Genomic DNA, 27,974 nt, shown 5'->3' on the forward strand with positions numbered 1-27,974 from the left:
ATGGATGTACATCTATACACTGATTTTTTATTGTCTGCCATCTAATTTTTACGTTTATCGTGCAAAATCTGGACACATGAACAATATAGTAATAATCCACTTTAAGAACTGCAAAGGAAAAAACAGCAATAATACAACCAGTTCCTAAAGTTTAGAAGGAAAGTATTTATTACAAGAACAGCATTTTAACCTTTGGAAGAAGAAAAAAACAGTGAAGTATTGCAGATTATTGTACATCAAAATTTCACAATTAGTGCATTTAATGGATTGACTTAAGTGACAATATTAGAATACAAGAAATTCTGAACATTCAAATTTTGCTGGTTGGGGCAGACAAAAGATCTACTGTTTTATTCATCTGAATTTTAGTTTACGAGATTGATAACCTAGATGATTGATAACCCAGATTAACTACAGTAGTTGTGAATAAGGCATACTTTTCCTGCTTGGTAGATTTAAATACCAAATAAAAGTATCTTTGATGAAGCCAAAAAGAAACTCCCAATTTAAAACTTTTAGAATGTTAAAAACATAGATTTGCAAATCTTGCCACTACTATGGATTGAAAACGGTGAAGATTTCTTAAATGTGTCTTTAAATTAATCTTAAAAACAAAACCATTTTGAGTAATGTATATTTTTACAGATAGGGCTCTCATTTGGCTTCCTTCAAGACAAATTTCATTTACAGTACCTTGGCCAAGGATGCCACGCAAGTCCAATAAGACATCACTTTATAAATAAATAAATAATACCAACATTAACCCCTCTTTCATCCCACTCATACAGTATGTACACAAATATATGCACAGTCCTTTTAAGCCCAGTCAATGTGTCAATTCCCTGCAATGTCTCTGGAGATGATTATATATATTTAAAAAATAAAAATTAATTGAGACAAGAAATAAAAGTAGTGTGACTAAGTATTTGTTTAACCATTTTTGTAGCTTTTGGTGCAGGGCAATGACACAACAATTGCCCATTTTTTACTTAATAAAATTAAGTACAACTTTATATCCAGTTACAGTAACCTATTTATGCAGAGATTCGAGTTAAAAGTCATTCGTTGCCAATCAAATGTCAGCATATACACATCACATAGCATCATGCCAGATTTATTATTTGTGTATGGAAAAAAAGGGTACTGTATGTCTTCCCACAATGAAAACTGTTACAACATAAGAAAGCTAGATTTGCTCAAATAGATATTATTTTTCCTTGGGCATTTTATTAATTGCCAAATAATTCATGGACAATAATTAACGTGTCGCTAAACTGGGCAATGACCTTCACAATTTTCAACATTCTTATTCACTTCCTGCAATTTAACTCACCATTAATGATGGCAAGTGTTGTGATTTTTAACAGAAACATTCAAAACCTAACCTGTGAGAATATTTTAAGGCAAAGGGAACTGTCAAGGCATTTCACCACCCAATATTGCATAGCTAAGGCAACCCAGGACTTAGTACAGCCAATATATACTGTATTCATTGCATTCTTATATACAAAGCACCCACATACCTTAGCGGGCACATAAACATGTATTTACACATTCATTCTCTACTTTGCAACTGAAACCTGTACAGGTGTGGGTTCTTAAGTAGTTTGGTTGGAGGCAAAAGCTCCACATTTTTGTCAGTGAAAATGACGACAAAGCAACATAACCTTCATTGGCCCATACACAATTATTAAAAAGCATAAACGAAACAAACTGTTGCACCGCATCAAAGAAAATATATCCCATGTAGATACTCCATCGAAGAAGACATCTGGTAAGGTGAGTGATAGCAGTTTGTTTTTTTACTTGCAAGGCCGCGGCGCACCACAAGAGGGCGCCAATCAATCTGACTAAGGTTTTGTATTGGAAAAATTGCAGCTTTAAATCTCTGGCACTTGACCATACCCTTCAATGGGGCACATGGCATCACATATGCTCTCTTCTACTCTGTTGAGTGTCAAGCAAAAACCACCTTATTATTGGCAAAATGTTCCCCAAGCACACCTTAAAATAAATGACGGTAAAAAATCTGTTGAACACCATTCCTTTGGTAATAAATGATTTGGCTGGAGTGCAAAATAAAAGCAACATGACATGCAATAAAACAGTCTATAGCTCAGTCCAAAGGTTTTTTTTTTGTTTGTTTTTTTACACAGTAGTCAAGAATAAGGACAACAGCCCTTGGTGTTTTTCCCTACAGCTCTGTGCTACATGCAAGCTTCAGTGTCCAGGCTCCCCGACTTTCCAGAGAAGGTGCAATCCTTGCTGCCCATGGCAGGAGAGCAAGGCTGAGGATGAACCACATCACTGATGGCCTGGTGTAAGATGTTGCAAGTGGAAGGGCGGGAGTTATGAGGGGAGATGGATGGCGTGTGATTTGTCTCGTGACCCTGCGCCTCTCTGAAGCTGACCAGTGTGGGGATGCGTGAGGGGTTGTTTGGCGGGCCGTTGTCAGCATGAGTCCTCATTCTGGTTGGTAGTTTGTGTTTGGAAACAAGAGCGACGCCATCCAGCTTCTTTTCATTGTTAGCGGGTAGGCCTTCTCCCCCCGTGTTGCCATTGGCCAGGGGAGACGTCGGCGGGGGAGATTCAGAGTGGGATTCGCTTAGGCTCAAGCACATCGAAGAGTTTTCACTGGAGGAGTCCTGGAAGGAGCAATCCTCGGATAAGGGCAGGGGGACAGGGAGGTCATCACTACCATCATTATTCTGTACATCATACGGTAAGTTTGGCTGGTGAGGAACATCTCCTTGCGAAGTTTTGTGCCATTCGTTGTCTTGTTGGCCCCCGTGGTCTCCATTCATATTTTTACAGTGGACAGTTTGAGGAGCAACCTGATTCACCAGCCTGTTGGTTTTCTGGCCGCTGTAGCTCGAGATGGCTGGGAGCCTCTTGAGACCTCCTCTATCGCCTCTCCAGTGCTCTGCCTCCCCTTGACCAAAGTTGTGTCCGTAAAGTAAATTCAAGGGGTCATCTAAGGGAAAGTGACAAGGGTTCGCCCTTTTGGACTCCCTGAGGTCCGGCAGGGCTCCTAACTTTGCACCCACGTTCAAGGAGGAAGAGGAGGAGTTCGAGGAGGAATAAGCAGAATCTGTAATATTTGAATCAGAGAGTGCTGGTACTGAACGGGTTCTAGCACCATGCTGGCCCATTACTCTACTCGACCCTCCTCTGGCTTGCTGCGTGTTGGCTAAATACTCAGCCTCAAAGCTGCGATACAGGTCCTGCTCTTTCTGGGGGTCCATTGCTTGCAGCATCTGGAAGCCCAGACCTTCCTCCTCAGGATCCTGACGGCCCTGACCAGACCAGGTTCTACTGAGGCCTCGCCCAATTGGCCGAGGGCTATGGGACGTTCGAGGAGGATGATGAGAATTCCGGGGAGCTGAATGAGGCGAGCGCCGTCCTCCCGAAGTGACTGGGGGCAGCAGTCTGCCTTTTCCTGCTGAGGGTAAGCGAGGGGGTCTGGGAGTGTTTATTGTCTTCTTACTGGGACTGCTGTTGTTGTTTTGTACTCCTTTAATGGGTGAGTTGGAGCACGAGGCCGACTGCCTCTTGGACAACAAACCCCCTATTCTAGGAGACGACGGGGGCACTTGTTTATTGCGAGAATCCTCTCGTCTCTCTCCTGACTGGCTGGGACCTGATCCTGGTATGGTTTCACTAGACCGAGTATGGCCAGGTACCTTACTCTGGCTGTGCGAACGAGCAGCGTGTAGCCTTCTGGGACCGTCGTTACCAAGAGATCTGCCCCGCTCCGTCCGAGCGTTTCGTACTCCATCGGATGCGTGGGGTGGGTTAGGTTTCATTGTGGACGTCAGCACTGAGCGTTCCCGAGATTGGCTGCGCGCGCGGGGCAATGAGCTCCGTGGTGTGTTCTGATTTCCAGGCCTCTCAATCACATGCTTGCCCTCCTTGCGATTGACAAGTAAGACAACCTCTTCACTAGAGCGGTGTGATGTCCCACTAAGAGACAGACGTCCTCCTCCACCTCCTTTGGAGGATGCTGTGGAAGAGTCACTGTCTCCAGAAAGACGTCTGGTCACCGGCAACATTGTCTCTCTCCTGAAAGATGAGAAGGAAAGAGGTATGTCAATTTAAAATTCATCCCATAGGCTGACCAGACTTTGAAAATTAAAAACTAGGACATTACCATTTCGCTAAAAATCAAATATACAATAATCTCTCACCAGGAACTATTTATAACAAATTTAATTGCTAGTCAATCATAAAATTACAGTTAACAGTTACTGTTAAAAAGAGTGTGAAACACTGAGTCATATATTTGTGTAATTTGCTGCCATTAGGTGGCATTAGTGTTTCACGTTGGACATTGGTGACAGAAACACAATTTATTTCTCTTTTAAATTTATAACCACATTGGCACAAAATACCTCACGGTCCCACATTAGTCAGTTTTCCATCCAATTGTTTCAAAATTTTAAGCGCATTTACTGTAAATGCGCGAAACGGACATGCGGCTTATGTCCGTTTCCATCTGTTCTTCTTTTGCGAATATTGAGAGGGGACTCCACCGCTGTAGGTGGCGGTATACACCATAGAGATGTGACCCACCAGTAATTATAAAGAAGAAGAAGACCAGGAAGCGACTCCGCCGTGCGATGAGTCGTATGAGTTTTCTTTTTTAATTCTTGATAAACCGAAGCGTTTCTTTGCTGTTTTTCATCTAAAATTGCATTAATATTCGCTTCTTTAATTAATAAAAAAAAAGATCCGTTTTGTCATCCCCCCAAACATACCTTACTTTATCGTCCGACATTGCTTTGGGACTACAAACCTGTTTCCATAGCCAAAATTCGCATTTTCCTTTTTCCGATACGCTTCGAAATCCACCCCCAATTTCGGGCCCTTTTTTAGAATTTCTAGCATTTCCATTCAGTTTTATTTTGGCATTTCTGGAAAATTTGAATAAAAATGGGTGAATGGAAACCCAACTATTGTAACATTGGAAACACGCTGACATAAATGCTCAGCTTGTGTTTGTCCTGACATTTCCCATGATTCTTAAACACGGAAGCAGGAATTCGTTCTAGTTCCAGTATGACTCAAACAGGACCAGTGTAAAAGTGAGACAAAACAGTGGTGCTGGCGAAATCCGCCGGGACTCGGTACACAAGGCTCGAACGAGACTGTCCCGTTTAAATGTCTGTCCACACTATATTCTCCCAGCGTGTTTACCACTCATATTTGTTTCATCATATTCCTGAGTCATCCTTTAAGGAAGCAAGCCATCTGCGTGACGCATCATAGCTACTTAGCAAACGATATACTTCATAAAGTTCCCTAATAGAGCATGCTTTGTTTGTGACAACCTGACTGATGGGAGACTGTTACTGACCCAAGGCTCAGTCTTGCTCTGTACAGTGGGCTGTGACGGCCATGGGGGATTACAGTCAGGATGAGAACAAGTGGGAGGATTAGAACTGAACACACAGTACTGCTATTTCTCAATTAGGCCCTGTTCCACTGTAATGCACCGGTGGGACTATCCACTCTGGACTGTATAATCAGCTCTTATTGTTCACTTAGAGGAGGATGTAAGTAATGGCTGATATATAAATACTGCGTTATACTTGCATTTTGCTTTGGTCTCAGCTGTTCATGATCAGATACAGACACGTAACAAAGCAAAATGTCTTTCCATTCTAATCCCATTTGTTATTGTAATAATAAAATTCAGTCTTTATGGTCGGCCTTTCATTGATGAATGCTTTAAAACGCCAAATCTATCATCCGCTGATAGTGAATGTATGTCCTAACTTGGTAATCACTTGCAGAAAGCCAATTCACCTGTTGACCTACTTTCCCAGTTAGCTTTCAACAGTTGTCGAGGGATACTTGGCTGATTACATTTTCTCGAGTCTGGAATGCAACACCCACTCGGAGTTAATTTGCAAGTGCTCTGGACGTTACATTTACTGAGTGTCATTTCTAAATATAGAACATTGGCCTAATGCCAACATATCCTCATCATTATGTTTACAATGGTACTTTCCCACTGATGTATGAGGAATGTATGAATTGATCTGAACGTATAAGCCTAATTCTCTTTACACGCAGCAGACAATGCTGCTAATCTGGCTTTGTCACAACTATTCAGTCACGAACATGCAAATTCGGAAGTAAATCTGAGGTGTTTTTTTTGTTCCAATCGAGCAAGAGCTGAAATAATTAAGACATCTTTCATGTTCCCGCAAGTAGGTACGAGAGCGACAAGTTGTTAGAAAGAAGAGCATGATGTTGAATGTTCTCCACTAGAAGGTGCTGAAGAGTGGCTGGGTGAGGCGGATTTATCAAGGCAATGTCACCTGAGATTAGATCAAACTGATCTGCTCTAATCTAATCTGCTTCCTGGCATCTGCACTTGTTGTGCATATGTTAAATTCTTTTTTTCTGTCTGCCCTGCCAGGTGGCACAAAAGCACAAGTGGCAAAAGATGACCTGCAGCGATTACTTCTGTATCAGGAAATGCACTTTATTCTCACCTCAGTGGGTTGAAAGGGCGAGGTTCCGAGCGATCTCTGGGTGGCCGAGGAAGACCAGTACGAGGTTCGGTTTCAGAAGGAGCAGAGGAGTTCTGAGGGTGGCTTGGCTTTGTGGAAGCGGTAGAGGCACAAGGTGTGGTTGAGGGTTCCAGCGTGCGCCTGTCGGGTGGTTTGTAAGGTGCCATGCCATCGTTTCGCCAGTGTGGACCAGGACTCGTGGAGCGGGAAGAATGTGCACTTGAGGACTTACTTTGGCCTCCCTGATTTTGGCCACTGGCCTTGGCCTGATGGTACCGGTGGGCTGCAGGGTGACAAGTAAATATGTGGTTTAAAACTATTGGATACAACCAAATCAAGTTTTTGGATACCATTAGTGGGGCTAAGATGTTGTTTACACCCTTAAAACTGCTGGGTGAAAAATAACCCAATTTTGGTCGAAAACTGGACCGACCCAATACTTAGGTCAACCTGACCCATATTCCTGGGTTGTTTTGGACAAAACAACCTTTTTGGGGGGGTACAAAACAATCCAAGAAAATTGGTTTTTATGATACAAAATGGCCCAAAGTAGCAGATTAGTCCAGTTTTTGACCAGAATTGGATTATTTTTTACCCAGAAGTTTAAAGGGTGCACTCTTAAAACTGCCGGGCCAAATATAAACCCCAAGCAGCGGGTTGGTCCAATTTTCCACCACAATTGGGTTATTTTTTAATTAGAATAAAACAACCCAATTTTTGTACAAAGCAACTCAAGGAATTGGGATATTGGGGTTGTTTTGACTCAGTTTCCGACAAGAATTATAAAAAATATAACCCAACATTGTTAAGAAAAAAAAAAGTTGGACTGACCTGCTACTTGGGTCAATTTGACGCAACTTTAAGTATTATACAACTCATTTTTTAAAATACAAAACAAGCTAAATAACTGGGTTGTTTTAATACAAAACAGTCCATAATTGAGTCAAATCGACCCAAATAGTCTGTCCAATTTATGACCAAAATTGGGTATTTTTGACCAGCAGTTTTAAGAGTGATGGAACCGCGATCAAGATGTGACCTAGGTGGTTAACTATGCAACTCTGACTAAGTAATTGCAGCTTGCATCAGAACTCCATGACATCACCATTTCAAAAACAGTTGGAACTCCTTCTAAAGAGTTACTACAATATTAAATTTAGGTACTTTCAGGTAACGGTAGAGGTTTAAAGCACATTTTCCATTACAAACCTGCATGAATGTGTTCATTTCTTGGCTGGTGTCCAATGAGTCAGAGGTCAAAATGAAATAGAAGGCGTATACACAAAGCTGAATAAGAGCAATGAATGGCTCCATTTTGAATTTCCTCTCATGTCTGACCCTTATGGTGTCCACACCTCGTCTGAACACAACTCGCCCATTGCGGTTGCTTATAACCTTCAATCAGGTGGGATTCAATCCAAACGAGATGCTACAATGTTGCTTTTTGGTAAAGGACAGGGGAAAACAGCACGTGAGCTCACCAAAGGCAGCACAGCGACATGGGTCATGCTTGTCCAAATAGTGCTCCAACGTGTCCCAGCCCCCTCCAACACGCACCATCACATGGGTACGAAGGACCTGAGGGAAAAAAACAGAAAACAAGGTTTCAGCAGATAAACAAAAAAAATTCACATAGTCATTTATGGAAATGTAAAATAGATTAATCTTTTTCGTGTATTGCAGCGCAACAGTCAATAGATGTGCTAATTCTACAAGTGGGACAGCTTGCCGAAGATGTTACATAACACCTAGATGCCCCCCTATTTTGCCCGCCCCCACGCCTCTCCCTTTCTCCTCCATCACGCCCAGCTGCTGTCATTAAGCGGACCGTTCATTGCCATGCCAAGTCACAATTAAACAGAAAAGGTGACATAATAAACAACCATTGCGCCACAAAGACTTTCATTTTGGCCTCTTGCATCCGTCTCATTTGGTATTCCCTCAGAGGGTAACGTGGTGAAATTAGCATGGTAACAACTCACCCCCTGCTGTCCTCTCTGGGAATTTAGTTGTCGGAGCGAGGAGCAGGGAAAGGGAGGGGAGGCGTGAGTGTCCCTAAAAGAGCGGGGAGGGGGGGGGGGGGGGTCATGGGCATGTCACTTCCAACCCTCCTCTGCTCTCTGAGGCACACACATCCACAAGATCAGAGCAAAGAGCCACACTCCCTCCAGGCAGAAGCTGTCCTTACTGAAGCGGCACACTCTGCCTGATGTGACGCGTGTTGTGTAATAGGTGCTGCCAGCCACATGTTTTTAAAGGTCGTACCTGGGTCTCCCAGGCCGGGCCCGGGACAAGCCATAAGAGTACATCTCTTTATGCTGGCACATCATTTATTTTGGGCTTATCACACGTGGCATCGCGTCTAATCACTGGGTCCCGAATCGTGGTCAGGGAGAGGCCACAGACATGGGATGTGCGCCTCCGTCTGACCCCACCTTCTCTATAATACGTTGCCCGTCAATCCACTAGTCTCTTCATCTGGCTCACTCTGCTCCCCTCCTGCATGATGATGCGTCAAAACAGCTGATCTGCTTATCTCTATCAGAGCATAAACTGCTTACTCTCAACTGACCTGGCTTCAGGCTGGTGACAGCTTCACTGGTTGTCTGATACTACTACCTAAGCACACGTTTAGTTGCTTTCTCATATTTTCATGTGTACTCTAGTACTCTGTGGTGCCAAGGTAGAAACTAAAGAGAGACATGAATACAGTGGAATGGCCTAAAAGGTCATATCATTTGAAATAAATTATTCGTAAAAATTAATTTCAAAACTAATTTCTCTTAATAGTTACATAAAAGTCACTGTTGTGTCTCACATAAATCTTACGCAACTCAGCAAAATTCAGTTTAATTAGCATCTATAAGAGTCTACTACTGTACCTTTGCCTGACTGACAGTGCAGGCTGCATGGGTTCACTTCTCACTCAGTGACAAATGTGAGTGTGAATGGTTGTTTGTCTCTATATAGTGTATGCCCTTATAGTGCCCTATAGTGTATACACTTTTTATTCACGGTGTAAATTGCATTTGCACTTGAGTGATATTTAAAAGTCACATAAAACAAGGTCTTCAGGAAGTTAACATTTTATGAGGGCAACAGTTTGACTCTAGAACAGATTATGTGCAGTGGGCTCTAAAAAAATATGATATCAATTCATAGTCTTCTGAAATGCAATCAAACTAAATCTAATCTAATCTAAAAAATTTGTTTTTTTTTGTCTTATTTTTTTTCAAGGTGAAGAATGACATTCACTCGCAATAAACAGGCATTTATTATTATTATTATTATTATTATTATTATTATTATTATTATTATTATTATTATTATTATTATTATTGTTATTATTATTATTATTATTATATTAATCGCACTGTTAATTTTTACTGCATATTATCCTTGGTGGTTACGTTAAAGGTAGCACAGGTTGTGTTTGAGCAATAAACATAAGTACATGCATTAAAGTAAAGCATTTAATAAATGTTTGCATATGACATTCAGAATATTTGTAAATGTCAAACTACTGTTTTGTTTTGTTTTCATTTTAAATTATGCAATTAATTAACCGATTAGAAAAAGAGGATGAGCGCGTGCAGTGCATCAAATAATGTTGAAGACGTCCTCATAACATTAAATGGCGGAATAATTAACACATAACAGGTGCTCTTCAAATGTGGCGGGCAAAAATGTTGATAAAAAAACTTCTCTAATTAGGTGATTAATCAAAATTCTAAGATGTGATTAATCTGATTGAAAATAATACTACTTTGACAGCTCTAAATTATTATATGCTCATACACAGTAAAACAAGTTTGTGCAGTGTGGATTTTCAATGAAAGTTATGAAAAATACACCAAATGGAAAACAGTTTTCGACATGGCACAAAAAAATGTAACGCGTTATGCACAAATGAAAATGTGCTGTGTCACAGGCGGTGCGGAATGGGTTATAAAATCGATATCCCTGTGAATATGTTGTTGGAAATTTGATAATTTATTTAATTGTGTTTACCTAAGTACTCAGACAATCATATTTCAAAAATGATGTCAGTCTTTTGGGGGGGGGGGGGGTAATACATGGTGTCTATCTTTCCATAAAGTGAGCCATAAAAAAAAATCAGTGCAGATCAATTTCTACTAAAGTGCCAGGAAAAAAAAGATTAGAGACCAAATGATGCAACAGTAAGTAGATATGAAACAACTATCTGAGCAGATTTATAGTGTCCCATGCCAAAGCATCTATTACATTATTCAACAACACAGTTATGTTTGTGTCTAGTTGCAGTTGCAAGCATCTTCAATCATCTCTTTGTTTCGTTTTATTACATCATAAATCTTATATCATATATTTATTTCCAGATCCCGCAAGCTGGCTGAAAAGGATGTCCAAGGACCATCTTCCACTTTGCATTGCTGGCTCAGCTGCTGAAGCTAGAGACCCTCAATCCCTGTTTCTATGGCAACAGCATCTTAATAAATGCACGTGCTGGGGCAATTTCCTCTCCCATTTTGTTGATCAAATACTATATTCATGACTGAAAGCATCCCTTTGTCCTCCCTCAAGGAAAAGAAACATTATGAACTACCCCACTGTCCGAATTGATCAATTGCTCATTTTCTTTATCTGTTCCGTGGCCTTGTTTAGCACCAAGACCCTTGACAAAGCCTTAGCCATTGAAGAGGGTTTTTGTTTTTTTTGGCATTGAAGGCGGCCGCAGCTTCCTCTGCTCAGAAGAATAGAAGAGGCGTGTTGGCCACACTTGTATGGCTGCTTGAGCATATGCATAATCACTGCCATCCTCAGAGAGGAACGAGAAGGAGGACGCAATGTGAAGAAAACTAATCTGACAAGTGAAACGCTCCCGGAATGGCAGATGAGCACACACAAACTCACACGCACACCCCTATGATGCACTTGTGAATAAATAGTGGCAACACAGCATCACTTCGGACAATCACATGCCATCAACAAATTGCAAACTGGTGAAGCAAGTATAGAGAATACAGCAAAACATAACATAAAGACATAACCACTCACAATATTAGGTACCTGTGAGCGGTCTGATGAGACCTAATGAACGATCGGTATCAGTTATTCTGCGCTCACAATGATGATGATGCCCAAAAAAGCTTTAGCATACATAGTATAATATGTTATGTATGAGTAGTTCTGTAAAAGTTTGAAACTTCATAGATTATTCAGTATGCTGTAGATCATTATCAAGTGTTTTTAGAGTGTAATTCCATGATAATTCGAAATCTGACTCCCAGTCAACCTAAAAATTATATTTAAAATACAATGTTCAACACCCTCCCCTCCCCCCTTGCCCCCTCTAGTAAAAACATGGCATTCTGATTAATATTGTTGTTGTGTAAATGTAAAAAAAACACTGCTTTTTCTCCATCTCAGGGACCGGCCATTTTGCCACTTGCTGTTGACTTAAAATGGCATCACAGTTGCTAAGCGCTCAAGCAACGAACAATCAAAGCTCAATTTCTTTCCGAGTTTGGTCATGTGACACTAGCAAGCTGAGCCATGATTGGTCGTTACCTCGGCCCTGAGCAACTGCGATGTCATTTTCAGTCGACAGCAAGTGGCAAAATGGCTGCCCCTTGAGCGGGGAAAAAAATGGGAACACCGTGTTTAGACTAGAGGGGTTGAACATAGAACATACTGTAAAGAAATATTTGGGTTGACCTAAAAGCACCAAGATACTTTTTATGAAGCGAATCATGTACATTGACAAGGTCGGAGCCACTCAGTGAAATGTGTATCGACACTGACAATGGGGTAGATCTAGCCTATATATGCTCACAATTTGGTCCCATTAATCTGGCAGGGGCACCATTTAGGTAAGCGAGACCGAATCAATACTGCCCAGCAGTCTCCCCGCCCGGTCCTGTGAGGTTTGCTGCGGGTTTAGTGGCAACTCCTAATCTGAAACTGAGACAAACAGCGCTGCTTGCACAAAATACTGCCGAGATAAAGGCCGATGCAGGAAATGACCTAAAGCTCTATTTGTGTCTCACTGGGAAAAAGTGCACTTCTGGGAGTGGGCCAGACAAATGCTTTGAAAACAGTCAACATGGAGTTTAGTCACAGTGCTGCTATGCATATAGTGGAAGCTCACAATTCAAACACTGTCTTTAAATTGACAAAGTCGAGAGGTTGAACCCTCATCGTGATTGGCAGTTGGCAACATGCAAGCGAGGCATTAGACTGGTTGGTTCTTCTTTTTGGTATCAATGATGTCTTGTTGCGTCATAGCAGTATAGTATAGAACAGAAAACAAAAAGTGGAAAATGTCGGTCCTGGCTGATCACGACAATGTTATGAAATTGACAATAAAGAAGAATCAAAAGTGCATCACAAATTAAGGTCAATTTTGTCTTAATGTGAAGAAACCTGCCAGGCAGGCACACACTGGCATTTAATTCACACTCTAAAAACAGTTGGGTCAAAAATAACCCAACTATGGGTCGAAAATGGACCATTCCTACTTGGGTTGTTTTGACCCATAAAGTGGATCAGTCCATTTTTTATTCATAATTGTGTTACTTTTGACACTACTTTTTTTAGAGCGCATCATAACTTCAACATACATAGCATGATTTGATTGTTTTTTGACTTAATTGTTTTGAAATTGCTATATTCAACTGTCTGATGTTTTCTCTTTGATTTGTTTTTATTTTTAATGTGATCCATAAATAAAATGGAGTTGATTTGATATGGTGGTTTATTTATGTTTACAGTTTTGTGACTGCTACGAGAGAAAAAACTGCATGCATGAAGTCATCTGAATCCAGAAAGCCACGTGATCAAAGTGTGAGATTTTTATGTTTTTATTTTATAAAGTTTAAATGTAACCACTTTTTATACTTGAATGACATTTGAGAATGGTCACATCTTATTTGGAAAAAAAAGAAAGAAGGTTGACATCAGAGTACTGCGATTACACTTTCAGACTGTGACATAAAAAAGAAGGGAAAAAACTGCTTAGCTCTAAACATGCTGAGGCAGCCCTTTGTTATTCCTCCAACATACAGCTTGATTTATTTAAGCTACCACCATATGGTATGATGCAATTACAGCGGACCTCAAAAGAACATAGTAATAATGGTAAATTACATCATGTGTCTTATTGCCTTGAAGCTTTTACTATGCAGAATGTGTGCAACAATTAAGATTATGTTGGTTAAATATAAAGCATTTAAAGCCATTAAATGTCATTTTTAACTGTACCCTTTATAGTAACACATAATTACGTATAATTACACTTGAAGCAGACAAAGGTTGATGGGCTTACATACCCTTATGAAGATCAGTGCACTGGAGTCTCCCACTTTGTACTTCCCTTCTGACACTTTGATCATCGGAAATTGAGCTGGACAGGAACACCGGCCCAGAATCTCACGGACCTGAGAGGAACAAAACAAAACGCAACACACGCGTTACATGTCTGTGAAGCCAATATGAGGTCATGCTTTGTCGCGTATATGTAATTGTGACCTTTGCAGGGAGAAGTGAAGTGTCACCTACACACACACAATAAGTCTGTTATGTACGTTTGGAGCGTGCGTCATTTTCCTGCCCACTCCACTCTTAGCATCTCCTAGGTGATAGAGTGCCCCACCCCTTTTTTTTTTTTTTTACCACATTAGAAGCACTTCCTTACCCAATTTCTCAAGATTATTTTGGGTTATAAGAAAAAAACATGAATACGCTCTGACCTATGTGACATTGTTTCTGGCAGTGGCATCATGGAGCGACGGTAAGGAAGGAACCCACAGACCAGAGCGGTAGAAGAAGGGGGTGGTGGCGGTGGTGATGATGATGTCAGCAGGCCAGCGCCGCCAGCTGGATTTTGAATTGTGATCGCGAGCCAGCGCCCTTGCTGTGGTTGGGGCTGCTTATTAGGCAACTGGAGTCAGACGCGACTGCAGGGTGGAGCGAGATCTGCCTGTGCTACACAGCCCCGGGCTCTCTCAGGATTTGGACAACTCACATGCTGTTCTTGGCATCGGTCTCAAACAAGTGTGCCCGATCTTGTTGGCTTACACAACATAAAGCCAGCAAAATAACTTTTCTGTAAGTGTGTGTGCAGGGGGAAAACCTTACCTTGCAAATACCAGAGCACAATTCATAAGCGATGCAATAATATTAATAATAGGGATGTTCAATGCCACCTTTTTCACACTGATACCAGAAAGAGTACTTAATACTTGAGTAGTCACCGATACAGTGATACCACACCAAATACCACTAATACATAAAATGTCACTAAAAAGATAATGACAGGTAATTTCAAAGAAATGTATCCCAATATAGCATTTTTTTCTTAAAAATTGCATAAAATGAATGCCATTTTCAAATTTTCTAATTTCTTGTTCCTGATTGTAAAACAGCCACAAGAGGGCAGTCAATACTGTTATCGGCCACCGTTGTGAGTACAGATACCAGTATTGGCTGCCCTTTTGCCGTCATTTTGCGATCATGAACAAATTAGAAATTAGAATAATAGAAAATTGCCATTACGTTGCTCCCTCGCTATAATGCGATTAACCTTTCGCAACCTCGCTGTTTCACAGAATTTTTTTTGCAAATTTGCAGTTTTTTTAAAAAAAAATTAACTTTTTAAACTCTATGAAGGTTTGAACATTGAGAGTGTTCAAAGAGAAAGTGTGTATTTTTAAGTGCCATCTAGTGGTGAACTAATAGAATGCAAATTCTTTTGAAGTAGGCACAGATCACACTTTGCATGGCTAACACTAATTACTATTGTTATTTGGAGGGAGTGAGCGAGAGAGCAGCCCGGCGAGCAGCAGTGGCTAGCACTTGCTGAAGCACCTAACAATAGCAGATAGCAATAACTAGCTGGAGTGGCTAAGAAGAGCGAAAGCGGGAAAGCTAACAAAAGCTAGCGAGAGCAATGCAGAGGGAGACAAGTGGCTGGAGTCCGAATTACAGAACTCGGCAACAAGCACCTGTAGTGGTTGTGGAAGGTGAGCGGCGATCAACCCATTCGGTCCAACACTAGCTGCGAGCCCGCGAGCACCAACAGAGGCTAACAACGTTCGCTAAGTTCGGGTAGCCATATAACTAGTGATTACTAGACTTGCGATTATAATAAATAAATGTGTGTTGATGTGATTGAACATATTTGTGCATATTATTGAAACAGTGTTTTAAAATATATCAATATATATATATATATATATATTAGTTCACCACTAGATGACGCTAAATAATACACACTGTCCCTTTAAACAAGTTAAAAAATAATGATAAAATATTAATTCCTGTTTGAGAAAAGTATATAAAATGTGAGTGAGAGGTCAGCCTTAAAGTATAAAGGACTGCCTTAAAAATGCTTAATAAATGTAGAAAAAAAAGAAAGCAGTCTACTTCACAGATTCCAGCTATTGCTGGCATTTTTTGAAACGTAACCCCAGTGGTAAACAAGGCAACACTGTCATTTTAAGGTGAAATGCAACATTGGGATTTAAAAGTCTTTCTTTAAAATTATCTGTCATTGTTTTTTGAGGAAATGTTATATATCAAAAGTGCTAGTGGTATTGGTATTTGGTATCAGTGACTACTCAAGAGTTGAGTACTCGTACTGGTATCGCTCTTAAAAAAAAAGTGGTATTGAATATCCCTAATAAGAATCCATTAAAAAATATATATGGTGAAATAATGTGATTAGAGAGGGGTTTTTTTTTTGGGGGGGGGGGGGGGGGTGACTGACAGACATTGAAATAAGAAGTAAAAAGTAGTAGATGCAGTAGAAGTAAATCAAATCTATAAAGACCTTCGCATTACACCTGGACACTGTGTTGAAATAGGAGGCTTCCTTCAAATTAAAAGGGAGTGTGTAATCACAGCTGAGATGCAGCCTCCCACCTGGCCCGGTCACCTTTACACTCGCTTGGCTTTGTTTGCTTACATTGCTTCAGCGTACGAATGTGCCTGCCCTCTTTCTGTCTGCTCTGTCACTGCGATTTTCAATTTGTCAGGAGCTCTGTTTGGAAAAACCCCAGCCTGTGAGTTAATGGAACCATTTCCATGGTAACAGACACACACACACAGACACACACATACACGGCCTTCCCTTTTCAATGGTCCTTTTTTTCCTTTTTTCATTCTTTGCTCTCAGCTGTTTGGCTGCATGAGGTCACATATTTTATTCCACAGGCTGAAGCCCCTGCCGCGTGTTTAAGTTTGTTCCTTTTCAAATGAAATGTGTGCTCTTCCCAAGCCGTTGCTGTATCGACAGTGCATGCACACACATCTTACGCACCACCAGCAGATAGAGGGGGAGGAGAAAGACAAGGTCAGGCGGGAAAAATATTGGGAAGGGGGGCCTGAAGGCGGTGAAAAACTGATGGATGAATTATAAATGAATGTTGGTCACATGAGACGCTTGGAGGAGGATCTGCAGATGTTCAACGCTGGGGGGGGGGGGGGGGAGAAAAACTGAACAATCCACTACATGCCTAAGTTAGGAATGTCTACATGCAAAAACACTGACAACCTTTTGACTGTATTATTTTTTTTTTTATGAAGAGATTGCTCTGACAGCTGTTTTGGTTTTAGATATGGCTGAACATGCAATATCTGTGACAAGTCATATCTGCACAGTGTGAGTCAAAGCGTCTTCATCATTCCTTGCCTTCCTGACCTGCAAACACACGAAGGCGCATTCGTGGCCGAGATAGACTGATACTGAGGGCTGAGCCTTCCCCTCGGGGACGGCGAACGGGGGGAAATGGGAGGGGGCGGGATCAAGATTTTGCATGCCATTCCCCTTTACTTCACGCGTGTGCGACTCTATTTCACTCTGGGAGTTTTGTACAAATAAGATCAGGAGTCAACAATCGATGTTGGTTTAGTGCTTTTAACAAACATAGGTGCGCTTTGCGTGCAAGGACACGAGCTCATTACAGGATTGTTATACAAGAGATAATCATTACCAAACTTCAACGATAACAACTGGAGATTAGAGAAACGCCCTACACAGGAATTTACAGGAGGCATTTCCATTATTTGATGTCTGTGAGTCAATCATAGGGAGGGACGGAACACGCAGCGTTTTCAAAGGGAATCCAAATTGTGATGACATGGCACTTTGAAAAGGGGGAATTATTGCTATGGCAGCCCGTTCATTTCTGTAATATGTGCAAATTGTTGGTGGCCAACGACTACATTTGAATGCAATTTAGTTGCGTGTGTTTTATGCAGGGCTTGTAGGGGAGAGTTGTTAACTCAAAAGCTGGATAACAAATAGGATATCAGGACAGATACATTTTAATATGGAAAAAATTAAAGCATCAATGGAAATGAGTAACTGAAAAGTTTCCCGCTATATATAATTATAACTATAATGACTATTTTCGTGCTTAGTACAAGTTTAGTGCAAAGTGCAGTCAAAAGTCTCTGAATAAGGCTTTTTGTGGGATGGAATGCAGCCGACACTCCCCTCATTGTTCTTAAAATATTTTTAAAGCTACTATCTGTAACAATTTGCCAAAAATATCTTTACAATATCCTTTTTATTTGACCATTTATGACTGAAACAATTTCTAATTAGTACATTAACACCTTTGCTAATGGATACTCCTGCAAGCCTCTGGCCAATAATTTTCAGACTAGGCTCGGGTTTGAATTTCCCAGCCTCTGTCTGCGGATGTGACGTCATGTGTGCAGTTTCATTTTTCGGCAACAGGTGGTAGTAGTGATTCGAAATTGAATTTTCTGCGTTCAGTAGCTTATGAATTTATTTCTGCAATGAGTCGTAGGGATTGTCCCAAGCAGTTGTCATATTTATGAATGCAATACGATGACATCAACCACACACATTCACAGTGCCGAATCTGTCTGCCTGCCCCTCACTCAAATCCACCAAAATCATGTTACAGCGCCTGCGCCACAACTTTGACCTGCTGTTTGCAAGTCTAAAATCACAGTAGACTCGGCTTTCCCCGGCATGAAAATGAAGACGTGCCGGGCCCTATGTGTAAAAAAACTAATATGTACTTCATATACCTAGCCATTTAAAGCAACAAATAATATTTACAGTAACTTTGCAACATTTACATGCTTGACACAAAAAAATGGCATACAAAGACAAATTAGAGGAATCACTGGTGTGGTTCTGTGCAGTGGCCACCTGAGACCTACTGATGCTGCAGGCAGGTGCAGAAAATAACAAGGCGTGGAGAGAAGCCCGCTCCGATAAACAAGCAATTAAACACCGATCATGCGGACAAGCAGCTGATCATGAAACGATCTTATCATGAGCCATGTAATAGATGATGCAAGCCAATTAAGTCTGTCGTTTCGCACGGACGGACGGACGGACACGTTGGGCACTGGTGCAAATTCCCCAGGGAAAGACCCTAAAACGGGTGACACCTTACAGCCATGCAAGCATGTGACAATAGAGACAGAAGCAGCGAGTGATGCCGCGCTCTCTCAGCAAAGCGTGTGACCCAATGCAAGGCAGGAATGACCTACTTTTCTTGCGCGCTACTGTAGCTCTTTGCTCTCACAGCAGCATCCACTGCAGTCAGGTTTAGCCGAGTGTACAGTAAAGTCACTCCGGGCACCCGCTCTTTTGTCTACCGTGCTTTTTGTTTTTGTTTTCCTCAATGCATGAACTGGAGCTGCTGGAGCATGTGTTAAATGACGCTTATAAAGGCTAAAGTATATTCCCTCGTTTTGAACCCGACCTCTGCTCTGATCGCCATCCAAACAAAGACTTGGATTGAAATGACAGCATTTAGTCAGTCGTGGCAGTCTATTCATTTACCACAAGACATACTGTACTGTTTCTTCGCTTTCTCTGGCAACGAGCGGTGGGGGATGGGAAGGTGGGAATTATTACTGAAGCCTCGGGTAAGGAAAAAGATGAACCAGTTGGAAATATGGCAAAAGGACGGTGTTTTATCTTCAGCAGCATATTGATGCCTACATGGGAACAATATGAATGTCCATTAGTCACAGGGGCAGTATGTTTTTAATGATAGTTTAAAGACATTGCACGATGAATAGCTCGGGGGTCAGCAACCTTTACTGTCAAAAGAGCCATTTTAGGCCAAATAAATAACAAAAAAAATCTGTCCGGAAAACCTTATGAACATTGTGATGAACGAAATAGTATGGATGTTAATTTTTTTTGCCTCTCTTCTTCCTTTTTTGGGGATATTTTACGGCAATTTTTTTATTTTATTTTCTGCCTTTTTTGCTATAAATTTTCTGATATTTTGGGCAATTTTGCGGACATTTTATGGTAATTTGTGGTAATTTGTGACATTTTATAGTTACTTTTTAATGTTTTTTCCTTTCTGCCTTTTTTAACAATAACATTTTTGCCTTTTTTGGCAATTACAAAGACATTTTATGCAAAATTTCTTCTTTTGATTTTGGACATTTTATGGTTTCTTTTTGACGGTCTTCTCTTCTGCCTTTTTAAAAAGAAATGTTCTGACTTTTTGGCCAATTTTGGGTTATATATTATATGGTCATTTTATGCTCTTTTAGGACATTGTAATTTTTATTTTTTTTTTTACTTTTCGTCTTCCTTTTGTCTCTTTTTCTGACAACTTACAAATTTGGACTGACTTATTTTGAATATTTAATTATGTACTTTTTTCTAAATCATAATTCATTCAAATAATATTTGACCTAAAAAAATAAAATAAACATGTAAAAAAAATACATATTAAATTCTACTATTTTTTTGGGAGATCCACAAAGAGTCACAGGAGAGGGACTAAAGAGCTACATGTGGCTCCAGAGCCGCAGGTTGCAGACCCCTGGAGTAGCTCAAGGCCTAACAACAACCTAAAAAACAGAGCTAGGCATCGTCATTGACTAAAATTGATGATTGATGGAAGTGCCCACCTTTTGGCGTGTGCCTAATGCCTTGGGGGAAAAATGCACAAGCAGGATTACTTCTGTCGATTGCGGTGAGTACACAACGGTCCTTCTTAATCTGTGTATTTTTGTGAGGCTTCGCATTACTAAGCATTCGCTGAAAGTGCTGAAGCACACGCCAAAAGGTGGGCAATTCCATCAATCATCAAATCCAGTCAATGCCCATCTCTGCTAGAAAATATAAACGCATCAAGTGGGATGTATATGAATTTGGAGTCTGTCATAATCCCTCTCTAGTGGAGATACGATAAAATCCCCTCAAGCAGATGATAAACATTATATGGATATCTAGACTGGTGAAAAAGTTCAGGAGGAATCTCGATAAATGCATCCATATGGAGATTAATTGTTTTCATGACTAGTCCAATGATGTCACTCATATTCAATTGCCTTTACAGAACTACTGACGCACGCGCCACTGACTCAAGTTCAGATGAAGGAAATGACTGCCTTGCTACTTCCTTAGCCTTAAGTATAAAGCGGTCACACGTTGACATGAGTAAGGGCAAAGGCGTCGGCGTATATCACCGAAGAACAACAATGGTGAAAATGCGTAGATAGCAAGAACCAGGAAGGCAAACCGGACATGCCGGAGCTTTGCAAACATGACGCCAGGCTGCGCATCAGCTGTTTGCTTTTAGGACATTTAAGCAGCTGAAACTTTCATAAGTAAATATTTAGTCGATAACCTGTTAGTGGATAACAGGATATGTGCATGCTTATAAGAAGAAATTATATTCCGATGCTGTTGTACTTGCTTCTATATATAATTGATGACATTTCATCAGTAGTGATGACATGTATTAATAGAGAGAGAGAGCCTTGGAATAAAAAATGCTGTATTATCAGAAATCAATGGCTGAAGGGAAACAAAAGGAAGACATAAAGGAAGGAGTGAAATGTTATCTATACTGCATGACGCAGGATGGAGAGCAGAAGCCACACAGTCTGCTACAACAGCTGGGGGCCAATAAAAATAAGCCCTGCAACTTTCCCTTCTTCTTTGACAGACATGACTAAACGCAATGAGGTCTCCAGTAATTATGGAACACAAATCCCAAGGCAGGCTGCGACTTTTAATACAAATGCAAAACAAAGTCCCCAAATAGACTGCAGGATACATTTGTGAGCCTATCAAAACAACAAAGGCATGGCTGAAGCGGGTTATATTGCTATACCTGCCACCAGACCTCTTCTGGACTGCCTCATGCATTTCAAAAACACTTTAGGAATGTTAACGCAACAACTTTTTGGAATTTGTCACATACAGACAACAACAATGATGCTCTTACAGGAGTCTATGAAAAAACGAGTGAAAATGCCATCATTTATGTAACAGGCTAGTAGTTAGCAAAAACAAGCAATATAATAATAGTAGATTTGATGTATTATAAACATACAGCAGTGTTCCCTCGTTTTTATTTTGGTTGTGACGCACTCGTGCATGCCCAGACTGAACACTTAACAAGCATGCACATGTCCTCTTTTTACAGACTAACATTTTCCAAATTTACACGACGATGGTAATAATAATGTTTTCAAACACTTCTACTTTTGAGGGCCTCACAATGCCATTGTCGTATAAATGAAAAACTAAAAATATACTGCTTTGTAATCTGTTTTTAGTTAGAAACATCTCATGTAAATTTCCACATCTGAGTGCAGAAATTGCTAAATAACGTTTTGTCAGCACTTCAGTTTTGTCCAACTTATATCCAAAGCTGATGCTTCATTTTCCAATTGGGAGCAGTTTTCTCACCGATAGTGATGTGCCAGAGTGAAGCGGGGTACATGCATTGGCCTAAATTTGGCAGCGAAACAACTATTGTGAATGTTTTTGAACAAGCCCTCCATGCCATTTAAGATAAACACAAGAAAATAACCCATGAAGGAGGAAGATTATAGCTAAAGATATGCAGTCCTTTTCTGTTTTTGAATATGTGTGGTTTGTTCTTTACCATCAAATGTTGTATATGCCCCCACCAGTCTAAACACAGCATTCCGTTTAATATTATGTTTGTGGAATATGAGTTAAGCAGCAAAATTCACCTGTTTTTATCCATCTGCGGGGGCGGCCATTTTGCCACTTCCTGTCGACTGAGGATGACATCACAGTTCCTATGGGGTCAGTTATCGACCAACCACAGCTCACCTGTTTTCTGAAGCTGAGCCGTGATTGGTCATTACCTGAGCCCTGAGCGACTGTGGTGTCATTTTCAGTCGACACTAATGCTGCATTCGAGGAATGTCGGAAGTCTGACTTTTCCCAGTTCCAACCTGAAAGCGTTCGAGGCGAAAGTAAACAACCAAAATGGCGTCTAGTGATAAATAATTTCATATTTTGGGCTTCAAAACACATTTTTGACCTCCAGCATGAAGTTATGTCGAATCTTTATGAATGAAGAAAGCTATCGATGCGATGTAGTGATGTAGACAAAGCTTTAATATTACCTTTTTAAACTGCACCTTCAACTCATATTCCACAAACACACAATATTAATCAGAATATCGTTTAGGCTAATAGAGCTGAATAGAACATATTATTGTAATGTCTTTTTTTGGTTTGACTTCCCCATTAATGCAGATTTTAGCAATGTTTTCATTCTCAACCTAAGCGGACGTTATTTGTTCATTTTTTTTGTTATTATGCTACCTGTATTGTCACATGTACATAAAATTTGTCAATGAATAATTGTCAGTTTAGCAATTCTAAAGTGTGGTAAACGGTTAAAATGAAACATGATAAATTATTCAGTGCATTCCAAAATGCCGTTTTTGCTGACAAGTAAAATAAAGAGACACATTTATGAGAGAAAATGACCAAGATAGGGATCATAATGTTGGCTACCTGTTAGTGTTAATTTCATCAACAAAAACTAAACAAAAATAATTTCGTCAACACACACTTTTCACCGGACTAAAACTAGACTAGCCTAAAACCCTCATTAAAAAACAGTAACTGGGACTAAATCAATATTCATTTTCATCAACTAATGAAGACGAGACAAAAACGTACTTCACTTGATAAAAACTGGACTAAAATCTATGGACATTTTAGTTCATGAATAAAAATGAGACAAAAATGATATGATTTTGTAAAATCTTGTCTCTGCTAATCTGTCACGGTGACACTGTCATGTGACAGACAGTGACACGCCCACTTTCAAATCTGCAGCTAGCGAGTGCAACATGCTCAAACAGGAGGTGGATTCACGGTGAAAGGTTAAAAAAAATAATTATAAATTAATCCAACAGTTATAACGCTCCAACAATAATGTTAATCCGACCGCTAACTAGTGCTGGCTAATTTACTAGCTCATAGCCATAGTAGCCACTTGTTGATATATTGTAATTGTGTGTCAAGTTGTTTTTCATCAAAAAGATGAGAGAAAATTTGATGTGAAATGTTCAACATAATTTGCTGATAAAAAAAATAACTATATACAGGGGCAAAATGATTGTCCTGACTAAAACTAGACTAAAACATTGACAGTTTTTGTTGACTAAAACTAGATGAATACAATTATGTTTTCTTTGACTTAAATAAAGACTAAAATGCTAGATGTTAGATTTAAAAATGGACTAAATAAAAATGGGATGATAAAAAACTAACAAGCGCGATTGAAACGGGACTAAAACTGACAATAAATGTAAAAATGGCGGATAGAATTAACACTACTACCTGTACCATTCCACCCTTAGCAATATCATGCACCCGCTTTAGCTAGGACTGCTTATTTTTGTCCACACACAAGTTCCAAATAAACCACCTCAAGTAGGAAAACACCAATGTGTGCTTCTGTGAAAGGGGCGGCTCAAGCCAAACACTTCCACATCCCCAAAATGTCTCTCTGTCTGAATAACAAAAAAAGAAAGACAGACACCTTTTGTCCTAAGCATGTAGTTGTATAATCCTCAGTCATATGAGTGTGTACACAGTCTGGACACATCCTCCTCCACCAGCTCACAAAGTCTGTCCGCAGAGGCCACGTCATGAAGCGCTCTGCTCTGCTCTGCTGTCTGACCGACATGACTGCGGAACCCCCCTCCTTCTTCCCTCAAACTCTCTTCTCTGTGCTGTCATCGTTTTAGTGTCAAAGAGCCACATTGTTCAGCTCATCAATGTGCTAACATCAACTTCACCCTCAAGCGTGTGCTGCTGCCGCGCTGCCTGCCCCGCTCGTTAGCTTTCGCCCCTAACGAGATCTTTGCCTATCTCACACGCGTGCCCCCCGGGAAGAGGTCAACAGGTTTAACCACAATGACAGGAAGGGAAATGTAATCGAAGCAAACAATTACACATCCACGACAGGGAAACAAAAACACACAAACTTCCCGATTTGTGCGTTTGTATTACATACAGCAGAGACCACTAAAAAGGCTGCCTTGACACTTTTGACCACATCTGTCTTGTGGGAGTTTAGCCGTCAAGGAATGCAATGCGCCTCTCACACGACCCTAACACAAAAAACACTGACATGCTAACTTCAAGTGTTTGGATACGCTCCTGTTGTCGCATGTTTCTTAGTGTGGCAACACCCACTGGACACAACCTTACGTACACTGATATCATCTCATGATCATTTCCACAGATGAAATTCCATCACATTTGATCTTTTTTTTCATCTGCCCTTGACAAGGAGTAACCTTGCAATGTGTTCTGCTAAACAAAAGGTACGGGTTTTTTTCTTTCTTTTTGTTTTTACTATACCTCACACAAGATTAAAAACTATAGGAGCAGTCAGTCGCATATGTTTAGCAAGGCATTGTATTAGCTCTACAATGTATGTGACATCGTTTCTGACTGGGCCAATTAAAATAAAGAATAAAAACAGCATTTCTGGTGTTGTTTTTGCTTTCGCTCTCATTAGGTATGTCGAATGTTGTGTCGACGTCAGAAGACAAAACAAATCATGTGTTTACTCCTCGTGAGGGGCAAGGATACGTTGGTTTGTGCGGTGGAATTTCAGCAAACGGACAGATTTAATGTGTCTATACTGGAGAATAATATTGTAATAAAGACTGGGAAGTGACAGTGTCAATCAAGATGAGCAATATTTTAATGAACTTGTGCACCACTGAGTCAGAGCCGATTACTTTATTGCCCCCCCCCCCCAAGATAAGTAAATAAAGTGTGTGTACTTAGGTTTTTTTGCTACATGCATACATTCATTTTTACAGAAATTCTTTGCCAAAATTGTCATTTTTCTTCACTTAAAACCCCCCCGCACGCCCCCACCCATATCACTTAACATCAACAGCACACTTGAGACTGTTTTACACACATCTTCTGAATTCAGTTTATATCAGTGATAAGCTGAGCTGATATGAGGTAATTCTACATTGATATGGTTTTCACTGTCATAATAGGCCTCTGTGGGAATACATAACTACAATATGGTGGGCAAAGGTTGACACACCTGTTGTATGGCAAGCCATTTGAACATCCATTTGATATCTTACTAGTGCACTGAATTGTCCACTTACTAGTACTAAAAAGATGCAAACCACAATCACAATTTTGAGGGAGAAAAATCTTAATGAGAACATTCTCCATGATCATTCAGCTCTATTAAAAAAAACACATCAAAATGTTTAGTTTATCGGGATCGTTTTGCCTGCTCCCCCTCCCTTCTCATTCAAAGGACGAGCCCATCTTTGTACGTGTGGAGGCTTGATACAGCAAGTGGGTAACAAATAGCAAAACAAAGCTTGTGGACACGTTGTTAGCAGAATAAAGCGGCGTTGTCCCAGTTGACTGGAGAAGGAGAGAGGAAAAGCTTTCAACCGTTTCCACGATGACACCAAATGTGTTGCCAGTGTCAAGTGCAGATGAACAAGAGTGTGACGCTTTTCATTATGAAGATTAATTAAAGAGGTTAACGATATGAGATGTTGATTTATGTTCTTAGTTACCTCAGGATATAGTAAATATTACCAAATACAGTACAAACGTTGTAGTTGATGCTAAGCATATTCAAAATATTTGTGAAAGTGTGAGGGCCAATAAATGAAAGATTTAAAAACGACTTACCAACTCGTCCAAATTCCTCATGTCACACAAAACTCTCTTCTGGGGCCACACGAAAGGTTCCGGCTCAGGCTCGTCCTCCAAGATGTGGTTGCTTTCCCTGCGTCCGAAGCACCTGCTGGGTGGGCTTTGCACCTCGGGCTCCCCGGGGTCCATCTGCAGGGACCCCTGCTGGTCTCGGATCTCCTCTTCGATCTCCTCCTCCAGCTGGATGAGCATGGGGGCCAGCATGCCGAACTTGGCGCCGCGACGCGCCACCTCGAGCAAGCACAGGACGAAATTCTTCTCGTTGCATCTCTCCACCAGGTCGTTGGTCTCGAACATGAGCACGTCCTTGATGCAAAGCTCCCGCCGACACCAGCTGATGAAATTGGACACGTTGTCGCGAGCCAGGAAAGAGCCCGCGCTGACGTTGCGGGACTGGAAGACAACGTCTTTGCGGGGCAGCTTCATGGACTGGGCCGCCTCGGGGTATTCCAGTTGGAAGTCTTGGGCGGCTCGGTTGACGTTGTTGGCGTGCCGACACAGGGCGCAGCCGGTCTCTAGGCCATCCATGAAGGTGTCTGCGCTCAGGTCCAGGTCGTAGAGGGTGTTCAGCCATTCCGCCAGGTCCTCCTTCATAGCGTACAGGTATTCTTCGCTGGATTTAAAGGGCCGGATGCTCTTGGAGGCGGCGGACTGGATGTTGCTCTGATCGGCCATATTGTCGGATTATGTATCAATAAAAGTCTTACTTGATTCAAGGTCTCCTCATTGCGCAACCGCGCTCCAAATCCTCATCTGCAAAATAACGCGCAGTAAGCTTGTGGACGCACCCATGCCAGCGTGCATGTGCGGCAAGCGGAGGCCGGGCTTTGTGCCGCTGTCACGGGCATAGCGGAATGCGGAGTGGCCGTGGCGCGTGGATGCGTGTTCCAGATGGCTTTCAGCGAGCGAAGCCCGTTTTCTTGTTCACGGCAGTTAACGCGCCCCCTGGCCGCCGTGTGCTCCCGGCCCGCAAACATCCACGTGTGGCCGTGTGTGTGTCTTCTCCAAGGTAAAATCACGACCTCTGAGCGGTAGCGAGCCTACGCACCGCCACGGAGAGACTCGGTCCATGTCGCGCCGCCTCCCGCCTTCAATATGTTGACCTGCCGCGGGGCTTAAAGCAGCGGAGCGACGCGGTGGCACATCCCATTATGTGGATCAACTGGGGAAGAAGGAGGAGAAGAACTTAACCCCATAGTAACCGGGATATGCGTCAACCAATAGAAGCCTTGCAACAACTTCTAATTACTTTTAGACACAAACAGATGAGATCAAGTAAAATAACTTACATTTTAACGCCTTGTCTGCCTGGTCCCATTCAAAGAACAAAATGTGTGACTCCTTGCAGATGAAAACGTGTCAACTGAACTGAACTACGGTTTTGACTTTTCCCGCAAATCCTTCAAGATGATAGCGATAAAAGACAAAACGTTTTATCTTCAAAGACAAGCAGGCTG

At 41.2% G+C, this 27,974-nt stretch overlaps 1 protein-coding gene across 1 annotated transcript; it reads right to left on the reverse strand.

The window, feature by feature from the left end:
* Window positions 1–145: 145 nt before the first annotated feature.
* gas2l1 (growth arrest-specific 2 like 1) lies at window positions 146–27,946 on the reverse strand. Its single transcript, XM_086076930.1, has 6 exons — window positions 27,807–27,946; window positions 26,494–27,679; window positions 13,832–13,939; window positions 8,003–8,099; window positions 6,504–6,804; window positions 146–4,062 (listed from the first exon to the last, which is right to left on the reverse strand). Exons 2-6 carry the CDS (start codon window positions 27,190–27,192, stop codon window positions 2,208–2,210), a joined length of 3,060 nt encoding a protein of 1,019 aa, XP_085933056.1. The 5' UTR covers window positions 27,193–27,679; window positions 27,807–27,946; the 3' UTR covers window positions 146–2,207.
* Window positions 27,947–27,974: the final 28 nt, after the last annotated feature.

The sequence above is a fragment of the Leptonotus elevatus genome, chromosome 5 (assembly GCF_054856555.1).
Source record: "Leptonotus elevatus isolate MCC_2025b chromosome 5, RoL_Lele_1.0, whole genome shotgun sequence".
In the NCBI taxonomy this organism is placed as follows: domain Eukaryota; kingdom Metazoa; phylum Chordata; class Actinopteri; order Syngnathiformes; family Syngnathidae; genus Leptonotus; species Leptonotus elevatus.

Coding starts and splice junctions, on each gene's coding strand:
- gas2l1 (XM_086076930.1), bottom strand. CDS start 27,192: ATGGCCGATCAGAGCAACATCCAGTCCGCCGCCTCCAAGAGCATCCGG. Junction 13,940..26,493: donor TGAGGAATTTGGACGAGTTG/GTAAGTCGTTTT, acceptor TGTTCCTCTCAG/GTCCGTGAGATTCTGGGCCG. Junction 6,805..8,002: donor ATGTCGCTGTGCTGCCTTTG/GTGAGCTCACGT, acceptor GTCACCCTGCAG/CCCACCGGTACCATCAGGCC.